Here is a 17,021-nt window from a genome sequence, read left to right as displayed (position 1 = left end):
TTTCTTGGTAGCTGGGGTGACGGCAGGCTGGGCTGGCCATCGCTGGGGTCACTGGTGCTAACTGGTGCTAACTGGAAGCTTTGGAAACCCCTTAGGAGGAGGGTGCAGAGCATGGCTGGGGCTGGGCAGAGGGCTGGGCCCCCGCCACCCGCGCCCTTCCTTCACCGCCGTCACGGGCAGCCCCCGGCGGTGTGTGCTGGTCGTGCTGGGGCAGCCCCGGGCGGGGGGCGGCTCTGGGGCGGGGTCTCTTTTCCTCAGGGAAGGTGGGGGCCGGCAGCCAGGGGTGCCAGGCTGGTCCGGGGGCTCAGCGCTGCAGGCATCGAGCAGTGTCACCGCAGCCCCTGTACACAGTGCCCAGGCGGTGGCAGCTCCTCACTGGTCCGGCTCACGGAGGATCTGGGGATGGCCCACATGGGGACTGTGCCAGCACGGGGCAGCCCCTCTGGGCTCCCCCTGCCCCAGCCCCTCTCCCTGTTCATCCCAGGGCACAGACGCCATTTGGGGTGACCTGCACCCGCCATGCTCTTCATGCCGGGGTTTGTGTGGGGACGCCAGGGCCACACTGGTGGGTCAGAGGGACACTTTTCTATGCACTCAAGCCACGGTACCCTCATCCCTGGGTTGCTCTGGGAAGAGGAGTCTGGCCACGTGTGGGGTTTGGGGGGAGCCCTCAGTCTCGCTCCTGGCCCGGGCCACCCCCCCCGCCCTCTACCCAGCCTGTGCCACAGGGGCAGCCAAACCCAGCGCCCTGCTGCCAGCGGCAGCACCGGGACGGCAGCGCCTGCTCCCTGGGACGACAAGGGGGCATGACTGGGGGCCAGGATGGGCACAGCTCCAGGGGTGCTCGAGCTCCCACTGGGGATGGGGGGGGGTGTTCTGGTCCCTGGGGGTGTCACCCAGGGGTGGCAGCAGGGCTGCTCCAGCTTCAGGGAGTGAGGGAAGTTCGTTCTGGCAGGGGCTGCCGCGGGGTCTCAGCCACATCCCTGGATACCCCATCGCTGGGACCCGGCGGCTGCTGTCACGTACTGTAAATACTCTGTGTGCCACCTTCTTCTCTGGGACCCTCGGCATGGGCGGGGGCGAGCGGGAGGCCGGGGTCCGTCCCGAGACTTTTTTGTATACCACAAACTTTTTGTATATTTTTAATTTTGCTGCAACATGAGATATTAAATTCATTTCAATAAGCCCTGCCTGTGGGATTCTGTCTTTGTCGGCACCTCCAGCACACAGCTGGGGCTCCAAAGCAGGGCAGGATGATTCCTCTCTGTCCCGGGGTGCTCGGGGACGTCATTAACAGAACAGGATGGCTGTAGCAGTGCTGCTGTCTGGTGTTGGTGGTCCTGGCTGGTGCCAGTGGCCCTGGTGTGGTGGCTGGCAGGGAAGGGGTGCACAGGCAGGATGCAGCATCCCGGGGAGGAGCTGCCGGACATGGCCACTGCCGGGCCAATCTCCTCCCTGCTGAGGGCCCCGATCCCTGGCCAACCCCCAGACCCACGGTGGGTTTTGGGCCCATGGGCAGCTGTGGGGACGGGGTGCTGGGTGCAGATGTGTGGGGTCCTGCCAGTGCTCTTCCCAGTGCCAGGGCTGTTCCCAGTGCCAGGACCCCGTGTGAGCAGGACAGGATGTGGGCAGCGAAGGCTGGGAGCCTCCAGAGATGCCCCCTGAGGATGGGGCTCATGTGGGGTCACAGGGAAGCAGAACCAGCCCCAGCCCCAGGAAAGAGCCCTGCAGTGAGGGGCAGGGGCTGCTCCGAAGTGGAGTCCTGCAGGGACCACCAGCACCTGCTCTGGTCCCAGCACCTGCTCCAGTCCCATCTCAGCCCACTTCAAAACCAGTCTGCCCAAATCCCAGCCCCAGTCTTGGTCCAAGTGTCAACCCCAGCCCCAGTTCCAGCACCAGCACCAGTCCAAGTCCCTGCTCCAGTCCCACCCCAGCCAACTTCAGCCCCTCCTTCTGCCCAAGTAACAGCGTAGCCCTTATCCCAGTCCCAGTCCCGACCCAGTCCCAGTGCCAGTGCCAGCCCAGGCCAGCCCAGGCCAGCCCAGCCCAGCCCAGCCCGGCCCAGTCCCAGCACCCCCCAGGAGAGGCAGGAACTCACATCCCAGCTATCCTGGTGGAGTTTCCGACACAGGAAAGCGCCGCGGCGCCGAGTGAGGCAGTGGGGGCGGCCGCAGCACCGCGTCCTGCCATGGACAGCGAGGCCAAGAAGGGCAAGAAGGTGCGCGGGGCTGGGGGCGGTGTCCGGAGGGCTGGCAGGAGTGTGGGAGCGGGTGAGATGCACAAGTTTGAGAGGCCCTGCACCCCCCCACAGCGCAGTGGGGCCACCCAAATAGTGCAAAGAGCCAGCAGAGAGGTGCTCAGCTGTCTCCCCCCTGCTCCCCCAGGTGCTGGGTGCCACGGACCCTGCGTGTGGGGGCCAGGGTTGGGTGCACGGTGCTGACCCCTCCCCGTGCCCATTCCCTTGCCAGGGCTTCGTGTCGCCCATCAAGCGTCTGGTTTTCCCGAAGGCTGCGCGGAGGGCAGCACTCCGCAGCAGTGTCTATCGGCGCCCGCTGCACTCCGTGCCCCTCTACCCCCCCGACTACCTGATCGACCCCCAGATCCTGCTGCACGACTATGTGGAAAAGGAGGTGAAGGTAAAGGGATCCCCAAAGGTGCCCGAGGTCACTTCCTGCTTGGGGTGGGGATATGAGGCCACCACACCATGCTGAGAGCTACACACAGTGAGCAGAAGGGTCCGGGTCTCCTCCCTGCCCAGGTAAACACCCAAGGAGGAGGAGGGTGTGCTGGCAGTGCAGAGAGGACCCCTTAACTGCAGGGCTCCTTGAACCCCAGGGAGATGTGTCCTGACCTTGGGGCCATGGGGAAGGGGGGGGGGAGGGTGCGTGCCCCAGCCTCCCCAAGCTGCACTGGGTTTTTTCCCCCACAGTTTTTAGGTCATCTGACATGGGTGACATCCTCCCTGAACCCCTCCAGCCGGGATGAGGTGCTGCAGCTGCTGGACACGGCCAGGGTAAGAGGGGTCCCCACTCCCCAGAGGGTGGGCACTGGATACCCCACACTGCCGGGTGTCCCACGACCCCCCCGCCCCACACTCTGTCCATGCAGCAGCTAAAGGAGCTGCCGCTGCAGACGACGCCAGAGCAGGACAGCATCCTCAGCCTCTCGGCGCGCTGCCTCCTGCTCACCTGGCGGGACAACGAGGAGCTGATCCTGCGAATCCCTACACACGAGATCGCAGCGGCCTCCTACCTGCGCGACGATGCCCTGCACCTCCTCATCCTCAAAACCGGTGCGGGGGTCCGGCCGGGGGCCACCAGCCGAGGCACAGCCGGCCCCGAGTGGTCGGCGTCCCCTGGGCACGGGGGGCTGGAGCACGGCGGGTGATGGGTGTCAGAGCCTATCAGGGCGGCAGCACGGTCTGAGCACAAAATCCCGCGTTGCCCTTGTCTTGGCGTGTCCCATCCTCTCCCACATACTGAGTCTCGGAGGGGTGCCCCCAAACCACGGAGGCTCCCACATCCTCACCCCATACCGCCATCCCTCTGCATCCCGCTGGGCTGGTGGGACAGGGAGGCCAGGGCAGGGGCGGGGGGCCAGGCAGGGTGGGCAGCGCAGCCCCCCCGCCCTGACGCCCTGCCTGTCCCCGCCCCCCTCAGGCCTGGGAGTGGACCCGGTCCCCGCCGGAGCGCACCCCGAGGCGGCCCCGGCCGGCGTGCCGGAGGCGTTTCCCGCAGAGAAACGTGCGGGGGGCTCGTGGCCGGAGGGCCGGCTCGGGGGCCCGATGGAGCGGCGGCACACGATCTGCAGCCTGGACTGGCGGGCGGCGCGGGGCGGGCAGGAGGGCCGGCAGGGCGGCAGCCTGGAGCGGCGGCGGGGCGGCAGCTGGGAGCGGCGGCAGCGCGGGCGGCCCTCGGGCAGCTGGGAGCGGCGGCAGCCGTGCGGCGGCAGCTGGGAGCGGCGGCGGGCCGGCACCGCCGGCGGCAGCTGGGAGCGCGGCACCGGCTTCGGCAGCTGGGAGCGGCGGCACGCCGGCAGCAACCCCCTGGACCCCCAGGAGCCCTGCCCCGACGCTTACTCCAACCTCATTATCCTCGCCGTGCCCAACAGGGTGAGCGGTCCCGGTGTGTGCCACCCACTGCCCGCTTGCCCACCCGCTGGCACTCACTGTCCTCCTCCCTTCCCGCTGCAGGATGCTGGCGAGGAGTCCTGTGCACTCATCTGCCAGGTGTTCCAGATCATCTACGGCGACCAGAGCATCGAGTGTGTGGACCGCGCCGGGTACCACTACACCTCCACGCCCACACGGCCCTGGCTCTCCAGCAGGAGTGAGTGACTGGGGACAGGAGTAGGAACACCAAGCGGGGTGGCATGGGGCTGATGGGTGGGGGTGCATGGGCACAGCATGGGGCTGAGAGGTGGGGGTACATGGACACATCGTGGGGAGTTTGCTAAGAGATCTCAGCTCTCCCTCCCCAGGCGAGAGCTGCCGCACAGATGGGACATACGGCTACGATGCTGACTACAGCTGCTGCAGCTCCTTGTGAGTCTGCCTCCCCCAGGGTGCCCTGGACTGGCATGGGTGCCACTGGACCTGAGTGGGATACCCCTGCCCCTGGGTGGGTGCCCCTGCCTTTGGGTGGGTGCCAATCCCAGCTGCAGTGATGCTCCAGCCCTACCTGATGGTGGATGCTGTGCAGTGGGTGGGGGCAACTGGGCCCACGAGGGGTACAGGGACCCACTGACCCATGTCCTCCCACAGCAATGGCTCCCACGAGACCTTTGAAGCGTATTACAGCGGCACCTCCTCACCCTCCTTCCACCGCTCCCACCACAGCCTGGCCACTGCTTGCAGCGGCAGCGACCAGAGCGGTGCGGGGCTGGAGCAACTGCAGGACTACATGGTGACGGTGAGGGCACGGGGACAGGCACAGGGACAAGCAGCAGGCCAACAATGCCAGCAGCTGGGGTGGGGGCAGCAGGCAGGTCTAGGCCCCCTGCACCAGAGAACAGCAGTGGGACAGAGGGTGGGGGGCTGTGAGCTGTGTGCTGCCAGTGTCCCCAAGACCGACCCATCCCTGTGTCACCATAGCTGCGCAACAAGCTGTCACCGCAGGAGATCCAGCAGTTTGCCATCCTGCTCCGCGAGTACCGGCTGGGCACGCCGGTGCAGGAATACTGCACCGAGCTCCTGCGCCTCTACGGGGACCGCAGGAAGTTCCTCCTCCTGGGTGAGTGTCTGCAGCCAACTCGTGTCACCCTGGTGATGTCTGTGTGTACCTTGGGGACACGGTGCTGGTGCTGGGTGGGCTTCAGGGGATGTCAGGACCCCGTTGCTTAATGGGGACAGGATGGGACAAACCTCCTGCCAGCAGCCAGTGGGGCTGGCATTGCGCCCCAATGCTTCCGAGGTTTATGGTGCCTATGACAGGAATGAGGCCCTTCATCCCTGACCAAGACATCGGCTACTTTGAGACCTTCCTGGAGAGCATCGGGATCCGGGAGGGCGGGATCCTCACTGACAGCTTCGGCCGCATCAAGCGCAGCATGAGCAACACGTCGGCCTCAGCCGTGCGCAGCTACGACAGCTGGTCCCTGCGCTCCGAGTCCGAGTCCTTCAATCGCATGATCACGGACATCACCCACGACATTGAGGCACTGGCACGGGATGAGGAAGAGGAGGAGGAGGAAGAGGACAACTACCTGTGAGCCAGTGCCAAAACCCAGCTGTCCCCTCCCTGATGTGGTGTTGCACCTCCAGGACCAGATTCAGCAGGTGCCCAGCTCTGCCCCAGCACTAGGGAGGGTGCATTTGTCACCGTGGGAGGGGACAGGCCTCTGCACTGCCCTGTCAGCTCTTGTCAAGGCTGTTGGAATCACAGGGCAGCCATGGCCGTGGGGGAGACACATATGCTGTAATTTCTGCAGATTTCAATTAAATGCTGGGGCTGGGAGCAGAGCCGGTTCTTCCCTGGGAAAGGCCCTGTCAGGGTGTAGGGGCTGCTGCGGTGTGGGGGTGAGCTGGGGTGGGGGGCTGCTGGGCTGGGCTGGGCACCTCCCGTTCCAGTGTCACATGAACGTCACTACCAGTGTCAGGGTGCTGCCGGCTGTTCCTGGCTGGCTCCAGGAGATGCTGAGAGCAATGGAAGGGGTCAGCAAGAGCGTGCTGGGAGAGGAAAGGGCTGGTGGCCGCAGCTGGGCCGCTGCTGCCTGCGACGCCTGTGCGACACTCGTCCGGCCGCGGGCTGCGGGTGTTTCACAAAAGGAAGTTCCTGCCCCGGGACCCGGCTTCCTGCAGGCCCGCCCTGCAGCCCCTCCGCCGCCGAGGGACAGGGCCGGGCTCCCCGCTGCCCAATGGACCTCAGCTGATGTCCCCTGGCCACTGTACCCCAGCCAATATCCCGCCGCTGATGGCCCTTGGCTGATGGCCCCGAGCCAACATCCCCTGGCCAATGTCCCTTGGTGGAGACTGCGGGACGGCGCTGCAGCCCCAGGGTGGTGTGTGGGCAGCAGACGCTGGGGCTACCAGAGCAACTTATTTTTTCTCCTAAAAAATTTACATATGCAAACCCTCATGAGGAGCAGCTCTGGCTGCTTCCTCTGACACCCTGAGCCCAAGCAGCCCACGGTCAGGATCACACAGAGCCGTCGGTCCCCTTGCTGATGCTGCCTCCATCCCGAATTCAAGGGTTGTCGGGGCAATCCAGAAGAAAGGCTGGAACACTGCGGGACTGGGTAGGGCGCCGAGAGAAGCTTTGGCACGGGAATACCAGGACCAGCAGGGACACCAAAAAGCCCAGGAACAGCCGGACCTCTCTGAGCTGTGCTTCACAAAGCCAGCCCCATGCACCCACTGTGTCCTGCACCCCCCCCCCCCCCCCATGTCCTGCACCCCACCACGGGATGCTCAGGGCTTTCTTTTCTCCTTCCTGGGGACAGAGAACCAGGCTGACGCCGTGTCCCCTCACCCTCCGTGGCCCTTCACCAGGCGAGGAAACATCCTGGGGGCTGCCCGGGGTGCGGGACCCGGACCTGTCCGTTGTCCCGGGGGCAGCGAATGGACAGACGGGCTCTGGCACCCTTCGGGGGGTCCCTAAGGGCAGTGGTGTCACGCAGGGCTGGGGTGTCCTTGCGGGTGCGGCTCGTGGGTGGTGGTCTCCGCTCCCAGCCCGGCACAGAAGGCACCGGCCGCGCCCCGCCGTCAGAGTCGGGGGCGGGGCCGTACCGGGCAGGCGGCGGGAGAGCAGCCGGGCAGAGCGGAGCGGCGGCGGCAGCCCGGGTTCCGCGACGGGGACTGGGAGAGGGACCCGCGACGGGGACGTGCTCAGGACGGCAGCGAAGGTGAGAGCTCCGGAGCGGAGCCGTGCGCGGAGCCCCGAGGGCGGCGGGGGAGCGCCGCAGCCGGTCCCGGGCAGCCCGGTGGGTCCGACCCCGCGCCGGTCGCGCTCAGAGCGGCGGACCCGGGGTGACCGGGATGGGGCGATGGCCGGGAGTCCCACGGGTCCCGGTGCAGCCCCGGTTGGGCACGGTGTAGCCCCGACGAGGGGGTCCCTGCGGGTGGCTTTGCAGGGGCTGTCGGGGACCGAGGGCACGGGGCAGCAAGGGCAGAGGGCTGCGGGCAGCCGTGCTCCGGGAGCGATGTGCACCCTCATCCAACCTGGTCCTCATGACTGGGGATACCGCATGAGCCCTGGGACCTGGCTCTCCGGGGTGGGACACATCAGGAATGCCAGCTATGCCACAGGAGCCAGTGGGAATGACCCTTGGACCGCCCGGAGTGTTTGTGTTTTGTAGGGCTGGATGCCCTGAGCCAGTGTGGGACGGGCACAGCAAATACCTGAAGTGGTGATGGTGTGAGCCACATCTGAGTTTAAGCAGGGGACCGTGTGGGTTCGCCAGGATGGATCTGGCACAGTCCCGAGCCTGTGCCCAGGGTGTCCCCAGTGAGGGGGATGAGCTGTCGTGGCTGCTCCTGCTCTGCCCTTGGGAGCAAGGCTGAGCCAGGCTTTGGCACGCAGGGAAAGACAAGGAGTGATCATGGGGTTTTGCGGAGTGACAGCGATGTCCCTCAAGAGCTGTGCTGTGCATATCGAGGGCTCAGCCCTGAGCTTCCTCCTTCACTGTCACCACCAGCACCTTCTCCTTTCTCTGCACCCAGGTCTCCCTGGCCAAGGGAAGTGCATTTGCAAGGGGTTTCCCACTCTTGCTTCTTGCAGCCTTTTTTTCCCACTGGTCTTCTTGGGGAGCTGGAGAAAGTTGAGCATTTGTCTTTGCCCTGGACTGGCTGTTTGGGGCAGCTCCCACCCAGCAGAGAGCAGGGGAGCACAGTGGGGAGTGGTGACCTGTGGTGATGGGGGGGCCACAGGCACTCGGGTGCTGTGGGGGGACCCCCGAGCTGCAGCAAAGCTCACCATGATGAGGGCCCGTCTTTGCAGAAGATGCTGAGTGTGGCTCTCTGCTGCCATGGTGCCCAGTGCCTGCACCCTGTCCTGGATCCCAGAAGGGCTGGGAAGCTGCTCCATGGCAGCTGCTCGTCTGCCCAAAATTCTCCTCCTGTGACATCTCCAGGAGATCCCTTTTCCTCTGGCATGTCCCTGGGCACCTCAGTACCCTGAAGCTGTGGGGGGAGCAAAGCTTTCTCTGTCACAGCAGAGCAGCCGGGTGGGCATTGGGGCCCTATGCCGGGTGGGAGCTGATGGGAACAGGGCTGGACTGGGGTTGAAGCGGGGCTTTCACCTCTGTCGCAATGGCCTCACTTCCCCTTCCTTGGCTGCAGCATGGGTTGCGTGAGGTCAAAGGAAGCTGGTGTCCAGGAGAAGATGGTAAAAACTGACCCTGACCCTGATCCTGGCCCCACCATCCAGCAGGGCCACTATGTGAGGGACCCCACAGCCACCAACAGGCGGGTGAGTGATGAGGGGTTTCAGGGCTGAGCCGTCACGGGGGGCTCAGCCCCTCTCCTCAGCAGTGCTACCAGCACTGAGAGTGGAGCCAGCTGAGGGCACCAGCAGTGCCCATGCACTAGGGCAGGGACTTGGCTATGGGGTGGGAGCCCAGGCCACACTGAGACAAAGCACAGAGTGGACTTGATGGGAATCCAGGAATTACGGAGAAAGGGAGAGAAAAAGGAAGGTGTTGGGAGGGGGTGGAGATGCTGGTGCTGGGTGGGTTGTCGTGTCAGGTGGTGCTGGTGCTGCCCCTCAGGTGCCCTTGTGCCCCTGCCACTGCTGTCGGGGCCAAGACCCCTGGTGGGAAACGGGTCTGTGCCACCTGTGACATCACTCTGTGGTTCTGTTGCACTTTCCAGAACAATAATGTCCCCAGCATGGCTGTGCCCCTGCCTGAGGATGGTAGGTACAAGGGGGCTGCAAGTGGGTGCAGGGGGTGGAAGTGTGTGGGGGCAGCATGGCTGGATCCTCTCTGACCGAGGGCGGAACACTGCCAGTCCTGGTGGGATGGGAGCTCTGGGCTCCCCTGAAGGGCCAGATGTGACACGATGAAGATAGAGGTGCTGGGTACTGTAGGGGTCCTGGCCAGTGTTCATGGCAGGAGTGGCTGAGCACCCCATCCCAGCACGGGGAGGGGTGCCCAGGGAGCTCCCTCCTGCAGGCTTGGGGGACAGCATGGTGCTGGCACTCTACGACTACGAGGCGATGAATGCTGGGGACCTCAGCTTCCAGAAGGGGGAGCGGATGAAGGTCCTGGAGAAGTAAGTGCTGCTGGCAGACCCCCGTCCAGGGTCTCCTGTTGGCTTGTGTGGCCCTGTTGGGAATTTCTTCTGGAATTTGCCCAGGAGGAGCTGCTGGTGCCCAGGTCCAGGTGCCATGAGCCAACCCAATGCCATTTCTGTCATAGCTCAGGGGAGTGGTGGCAAGCACGGTCACTGGTGACAGGATGTGAAGGCTTCATCCCCAGCAACTATGTTGCTCGAGCCAACTCGCTGGAGACAGAGGAGTGAGTCCATCTCTCTGTGTCAGATGCTGGCCCCATGCCATCCCACACTTCCCCACCGCTGCTGTCCCTGCTCCTGCCTCACATCTTGCCCCCAGCCCTGCCCCACACCAGCATTCTTTGGTTCATTTGGTTCTGCTGTAGGTGGTTTTTCAAGGACATCAGCCGGAAGGATGCAGAGCGGCATCTCCTTGGCCCTGGGAACATGATTGGGTCCTTCATGATAAGGGACAGCGAGACGACGAAAGGTGTGGAGGGGTGTCCTCAGCGCCATGATGGGGAACAGCTGCCCAAGAGGCTTCCCTCATCCACCTTTGCCTGGAAGAGGAGCTCCCTCCCCAGCTCCCCAGCCCTGGGGATCTGCTGTGCTGCAGGGAGGGACTGACTGAGGGGCCCATGCTCTTGCTGGAAGTGCCCCTGCAATAGCCTGTGGTGCTGCCACATATCCAAACCCCATGACAGGGATAGGGGAATGTGTTCCTCTGAGGCTGCTTTTGGGTGTTTGGGGTGCAGGCGTAGCTGACCTGGGGCTGAAGGGGTGGTGGCAGCCCAGTGGGATGGGTGCAGCTGGCTCTGCTGGGTGATGGCTCTGTGTGTGCCAGGAGCACCAGGATGGCCAGGTGCAGCAGGAATGTGCTCCCATGGGAGCTGCCAGCTCACCCCTCCCTGCCCAGGGTCTTACTCGCTGTCAGTGCGGGATGGGGATGAGCTGCGGGGCGGGGCAGTGAAGCATTACAAGATCCGGACTCTGGACAGTGGTGGCTTCTACATCTCCCCACGAAACAACTTCAACACGCTGCAGGAGCTGGTCCAGTACTACAAAGGTGAGCCCTGGGGTGCCCGGCTCCCCTTCCCAAATGGGGCTTTGTCCCTGAGCCAAGCAGCCACCGGGCAGCTGAGGGTGTGCAGAGGCTGAGGGACTCCTGCCCATCACCCTTGGGCTCCTGCTGTGGCTCTGACTGCAACATGCAGGGACTTCCAGACCTTTCCCCATTGCCATGGCTGGCCCACTGGCTGTCACAGCTGTGGTGTTGGTGTCCCTGAACGCTCACAGTGCCCAGAACTTCCCTTGAAGCACAGTGTGGCCAGTGAGACAGGCTGGCTGATGGCCCTGGATGCTCTCCTCAGGTCAGAGTGACGGGCTGTGCCAGAAGCTCACCCACCCCTGCCGTGTACCCAAACCACAGAAGCCCTGGGAGAAGGATGCCTGGGAGATCCCTCGGGAGTCACTGAGTCTGGAGAGGAAGCTGGGAGCCGGGCAGTTTGGAGAAGTGTGGATGGGTGAGAGTGAGGGGGAGATGGTTGGGAGGATGATGAAGGTGATGGTGAAGGAGTAAGGGTGAGGGATGGGAGAGAAGGTGAAGGGATGGTGGGATGGAAAAGGCAAGGAGGGAGGGAAGTGTGGGAGAGAAGCAGGAAAACATGGAGGTGGCCCTGCCTTAATGCAGGGGCTGGTTGGGGCTGGGCATGTGGGGACAGCCTGGGGCTATGTGTGGTCTCCAACCTTCCCACAGCAGTTCTGTCTGCAGGACTGAGACTTTGTCTCCAAAGCCCAGTGTTCTCAGGGCAGGCTGGTGATGGTCTGTTGTGCCATCCCCAGCTACCTACAACAAGCACACCAAGGTGGCAGTGAAGACTATGAAGCCGGGCAGCATGTCCGTGGAAGCCTTCCTGGAGGAGGCGAACCTGATGAAGACGCTGCAGCACGACAAGCTGGTAAAGCTGCATGCAGTGGTCACCAGGGAGGAGCCCATCTTCATCATCACTGAATTCATGGAGAAAGGTGCTATCCACATCCCTGAGTGATGTCTGTGGGCCAGGCCAAGTGGCAGCACCCAGGTGCCCTGGGGTGATGCAGGATCAACCCCTTCCACATCCCCAGGCTTGGCTGTGGGCTCTGCAGCAGCTCCCAGGACTCTGGGAGCAGTTCTGGCTCCTGCCACAGCGTGTCAGTGCTCTGGGGCAGGGTGCTGGGAGAGGGGATGTGGTGACAACACTGGGAGAGGAGGGAACCCCAAGAGGGGACAGATGAGTACAAGCACTCCACAGGGCAGGAGGGAGCCTGCAGAGGTGCTCTCCCCTTGGCCCAATCCATGGGAGCAGGATGGAGGATTAAGAGTGTTTCCAGAGTCCCCTTGTCCTGCTTGGCTTCTCGGGACCCTGTGCCACCCTAAGGGTGGGTGCAGGCTCCAGTTAAACCATCAGCCCTGGCACCTTTCCCTGTCTGCAGGGAGCTTGCTGGATTTCCTGAAGAGTGATGAGGGGAACAAGCTGCCACTCCCGAAGCTGATTGACTTCTCTGCCCAGGTGAGGAAGGAGCAGATCTTCCCTGGCTCTGAGTCCCCTTGTGCCCCTGAAAAGGGTGAGTGAGGACCCTGGAAACTTACCTGGGGCTTGTGCAGGGCCAGTCAGAAGCCTGGTCTGAACAGTGCTGGGGGTGCAGTGAGGTTTTCCTGCAGGCAGCCACTGCGTGCTCACCATCCCCATCTTGCTGACCTTGCAGGAGCAGGGGTGTGGGAAAGGAGAAGTGGCAGCTTCCCCCTCACCACGCCGGTATCTGCAGCACTCAGCCAGCCCACCTGCACCTGAGCAGTGCGCAGCAGAGCTGCACAGAGTCTAGGAGAGGGCTGGCCAGGCTGCTCCTTCTGAGGGGCTGGGAAATCTATGATTTCTATGTCTGCCATGGTTCCTGCAGCCCTTGCAGCCCACAGGGCCACTGTGCTTTGTGGAGAAAGCAGGGATGAGGATGGGGCTTGTTTACACAGCTCACATTTGCACAGTCCTTTCTCTGGGATGTGCTGGTGCTGGTTGGTGTGGTCCAACCAAACGCAGGGCAAAGTTATCAATTTCTATAATTGATAACTATTGATATTGATAACTATAATTTCTAATTTGCTGGTGCTGTGACAGTTACCTGCAAACCTTACCCGTAAACTTGGCCAAAGCCCCACAAAGCCAGCACAGCCACACACCCACCCCATCCCACCCCATCCCCAGCTTTGGGGCAGCGCCACGGTGGTGTGAAGCCCTGTGGGTTTAACAGGAATCCTGCAGCATGATCCTGTGTGCTCCCAATGCCTGAGAGGCTGAGCCAGGCACGGTTCCCAGTCCCCTGGAGGGAGCATAGCAGACTGTGTTTCCCCAGGGGAATGCCTACAGGAGGGCTGTGGTTCAATAAAGTCACCAGAGGGCTGTCACGGGCAGGGGAAGGTGGCTGGAGAGGCAGGAGGACTCGGTGATAATTATTTTGGGGATATTTTCAGGAGCTGATTTTGAGTACAGTGGAACGGGCTGTTAAACATCTCACTCCATGTGCAACCATTTGCACAACCACTGAGTCCCTGCTGCTTCTCCAGTGCCCCTGGGTGAGGGCTGAACCCAGGGACCCTTTGAGCTGAGCTCAAATATTTCACAGAGGCACCTCAGTAACAGGAAAGTCAGGATGGGAGCCCAGACCCCGTGGGCTTAGACCAGGTCACTGGCTGCTGGAGCTGACTGTGCTGGGGTCTGCGGGTCTGTGGAGCTGTGCACTCCTGCACACCATCTGTTCTCAGTAAGCTGGCTCGTGCCAAAGCTGGCTCGGCCCACATCTCCCAGGGGCTGCTCGGAGAAGCACTGGGGAGCAAAGGCTGAAGGGCTGTCACGGGCAGGCAGCAGCCTGACATTTGTACTGGGGCTGAGTCACTGTGGGCAGAAATGCATCTGTGGTCATGGAAATGATCCTTCCGCTCTTGCGCTGCCTGGTTACTTCTGTATTTAGTGGGGAGAGCTCTCTGAGTGCTGCACCTCACCCCGGCCAGCTTGTGTGGGGGCGATGAGGATGGGGGGGTCTCCCCTCTGGCTGCTCCAGCCCCTTTGCATTCTGGATTCTGGTCACATCCAGGTATGGGGTAACAGCACAACTTTGAGGTTTGGTTGTGCACACACCAGGTCACCTCTGCCTGATCAGGGCTGAGAGCTGCACACACAGCACTGAGTGCAGAGACTTCAGAAGACAGAGTGGTGGGGGGGGATTGTCAGGGGCCATCACAGCCATCCTGTCTGCAGGCAGAGGTGATTCTTCAGAAACTAGTCTGGAAGAACCCAGGCATCTTCCCTTATGCTTTTCTGCCCTGGCTGAGGAAGCTCTGGAATGCTGACCCTCGCTGCAGCAATTATAGTGAGCCATTTTGGGTGTATTTGGAGACTCGTCTCACATCTTCCCTGAGCAGAGAATGATTTGCTTCTCTCCACGTCCTCATGGCTGTGGATGAAACCTTGCACTGAAAACACTCACAGACACTCTCTGGTGATCACATGAGCTCCTCAGCTGTCAGTTCTCATGGCCTTTCTCATACAGCAGCTTAAAGGTGTCATGTTGGGCTGGTCACCCAAACCCTGACCTTCTGCAAGGGATTCCCTGCTCAGAGAGCAGTTTCCATGCAGGAAAGTCACAGAATGGTCTGGGTTGGGAGGAACATTAAAGCTCCTCTTATTCCAACCCCCCTGCCATGGGCAGGGACACTTTCCACTAGACCAGGTTGTTCCAAGCCCTGTCCAGCCTGATCTTGAACACTTCCAGGGATGGGACATCCATCTCCTGCTGTGGCTCAGCCTCCTTTTACCCTTTTCAGAAGCAGTTGACTTCTTTGGTGCTGAGGGGGTGTGTGTTATTTCAAGCAGCCTCTTTGCATGTGCCTTGTTCCCCTGTGGCAGATTGCAGAGGGAATGTCTTTTATTGAGAAGAGGAACTACATCCACAGAGACCTGAGAGCTGCCAACATCCTGGTGTCAGCAGTGCTGGTGTGCAAGATTGCAGACTTCGGGCTGGCCAGGGTCATTGAGGACACTGAGTACACGGCCCGGGAAGGTGCTGGGGGTGAAGGGTTGGGGGGTTCCCTTGGAGCCACTTGCCACTATGGTGGTCCCTACCCCAGGAGGGACGTGCTGGGTACACAGGCAGAGGCAAGCTCCTCTCATTTGCATCACTTCACTTGTTCCTCTTCTGTTTGTTTCTTGTTCCCCATATTTCACCACCCATTTCTAAGCAGTTGGGGTTAAGATCACATTTCCCATTGGATCTCTTTGTCCAGGTGCCAAGTTTCCCATTAAATGGACTGCACCAGAAGCCATCAACTATGGATCTTTCACCATAAAATCTGATGTCTGGTCCTTTGGGATCCTCCTGACTGAGATCATTACCTATGGACGCATCCCCTACCCAGGTAAGGAGGTGAAATGCCTCCTCTAATCTGGTTCCAAAAGACACATTCTACCCTCTGGGCCACATCCATGTGACCTGAGTTCCTCCAGCTCCATGGGAAAACCCTGTAAATCCTTATCATTAGGGAGCATCCTGTATTTTATACTAAGGATTACTTTGATACATTTTTTAATGGGAAATTACTCTGTAAATGCTACCACAAATGGACCATGAAGGATCTGGGGTGGCACAAAGGGCTGTTCTGAGGAGCAGCTCTGTCCCCACACTGACCTGTTTTCATTGGAAGCAATGGCTTGTCACTCAGCATATGGAAACTTTAATTTATACAAAGTGATTATAAACCCTACCTGATGTGGGACACAAAACTCCATCCTACAATAACCCAGCATCTCCTTTGTCCACGTTTCCCTGACCAGGAAGAGCAGTTCCCCTTCCCAGCCTCTCTAACCACTCTTTCCTTCCTGGGAGACATTGCCCAAAGGGTGAGAAGTTTTGGGTTTGAGGTTTTTATGACTTTTAAAGAAATCAGTGATAAACCAGGTGATATTCACCTGTCTCACCCCATTTTCCCAGGGATGTCAAGTGTGGAGGTGATCAGGGCGCTGGAGCATGGATACCGCATGCCCCGCACGGATAACTGTCCCGAGGAGCTGTACGACGTCATGATGAGGTGCTGGAAGACCAAACCCGAGGATCGTCCCACTTTTGAGTACCTACAAAGTGTTTTGGAGGATTTCTTTACTGCAACAGAGAGCCAGTACCAGCAGCAGCCATAGCACAGGATGCTCAGGACAGACACTGCCAGCTCCTCCCTGTCCCATGTGTGCCCTGCTTCCCCTGCCAGCCTGGCCCAGGAACCACAGCCTTCCCAGAGTGGCTGGGCTGGAGGAAGCGCAGGAGAAAGCGCATGATGGAGGGAGAAGAGACATGTGGCCATACCTTGTGCCTTTCTCAGGAGCCTGAGTGCCTGCAGGGCAGCGGCTCTGGGAAGTGTTGGCTGGACAATGGATGCCCAGGCCCCAGAAGGAGGGACAGGGATGGGGCTGGGCCTGCTTTTGCTGCAAAGGAAAAACCCAGATCAGTATTTTTTTAATCCTTCTGAGATCTTATCACGATGTTCTGCAGAAGTAGGTGCTTTAGCATGCTGGCCTTGGTGAAATGCTGTGCAGTGCCTGTGCTCCTTGTGTGATTGATCCCAGAGGATTCCCATGGGGCACGCTGCAATGCAGCCCATTGGCTCATCATCAGCACAGGATCCTGGGGTTTGGATGTGGAGTGTCACAGACAAGTGTCCTCCTCTCTCCCTCCTGGGTTTCCTTCCCCAGTATTTTCATGGCACCCCCTGTGCAGAGTGCAGGTTTCGTGAAGCTGTGCTGCAGGGGCAGATGGGCACAGTGCTGTTCCAGGCCATCCCTGCAGGGATCCCCCTCCACTAGCCTTGGGAGGAACCTCTGGAGCCCAAAGCCATGGCAAAAGGAGCCGTCTCCCCCATTGGCAAAGCTCACGGACAGGATTTGTTGTCTGCTCGGCATTTGCAGTGTCAGCAAGGGCCAGGTGCTCCCTGCACACTCACTTTATGTTGTTTATTTTTAGTATTTCGTGACAGGTTATCTGGGGAAAAGGAGTAAACAGTTATTTTTTTAAGACAGCCCTGTACTTCTCACAGCAGGGAGATTGGGGCCTGGCATTATATTTTCGGTACCAAAAGGCAAACGCCGTCGCTTCTGCTTTGGGATCTTTCTTTTGTAATGAATAAAGTATTTATCAACCTTTCCTCTCCTGGCCGTTCCTCCTGCTCCGCAGCCCGGGTGGGGGAGACGCAAATGGGGCAAGGTTGGGCCTGCAGCGCCCCTCGGGACGGGGGCTC

General features: G+C 61.1%; 2 protein-coding genes across 3 annotated transcripts; both read left to right on the top strand.

The window, feature by feature from the left end:
- Positions 1-2,141: 2,141 nt before the first annotated feature.
- CCM2L (CCM2 like scaffold protein) lies at positions 2,142-5,940 on the top strand. Of its 2 annotated transcripts, XM_069034050.1 has the most exons (10): positions 2,142-2,218; positions 2,469-2,636; positions 2,930-3,013; positions 3,109-3,292; positions 3,660-4,111; positions 4,193-4,328; positions 4,480-4,543; positions 4,763-4,910; positions 5,093-5,231; positions 5,432-5,940. In XM_069034050.1, exons 1-10 carry the CDS (start codon positions 2,189-2,191, stop codon positions 5,707-5,709), a joined length of 1,683 nt encoding a protein of 560 aa, XP_068890151.1. In that variant the 5' UTR covers positions 2,142-2,188; the 3' UTR covers positions 5,710-5,940. The 2 variants fall into 2 exon arrangements, with proteins under 2 accessions (XP_068890151.1, XP_068890152.1); XM_069034051.1 differs by lacking the exon at positions 2,469-2,636 and having other exon boundaries at positions 2,171-2,218.
- A 1,304-nt stretch (positions 5,941-7,244) lies between these two features.
- On the top strand, positions 7,245-16,917 carry HCK (HCK proto-oncogene, Src family tyrosine kinase). The gene is made up of 13 exons (XM_069034174.1): positions 7,245-7,341; positions 8,777-8,906; positions 9,308-9,350; positions 9,610-9,709; positions 9,856-9,954; positions 10,096-10,199; positions 10,626-10,775; positions 11,080-11,232; positions 11,552-11,734; positions 12,182-12,258; positions 14,647-14,800; positions 15,024-15,155; positions 15,728-16,917. Exons 2-13 carry the CDS (start codon positions 8,778-8,780, stop codon positions 15,928-15,930), a joined length of 1,527 nt encoding a protein of 508 aa, XP_068890275.1. The 5' UTR covers positions 7,245-7,341; position 8,777; the 3' UTR covers positions 15,931-16,917.
- The last annotated feature ends 104 nt before the right edge of the window (positions 16,918-17,021 follow it).

This window comes from Aphelocoma coerulescens, chromosome 20 (genome assembly GCF_041296385.1).
Source record: "Aphelocoma coerulescens isolate FSJ_1873_10779 chromosome 20, UR_Acoe_1.0, whole genome shotgun sequence".
Classification (NCBI taxonomy): Eukaryota; Metazoa; Chordata; class Aves; order Passeriformes; family Corvidae; genus Aphelocoma; species Aphelocoma coerulescens.
Note: the sequence above shows the minus strand (reverse complement) of the source record. Positions and strands in the feature narration are given on the sequence as shown.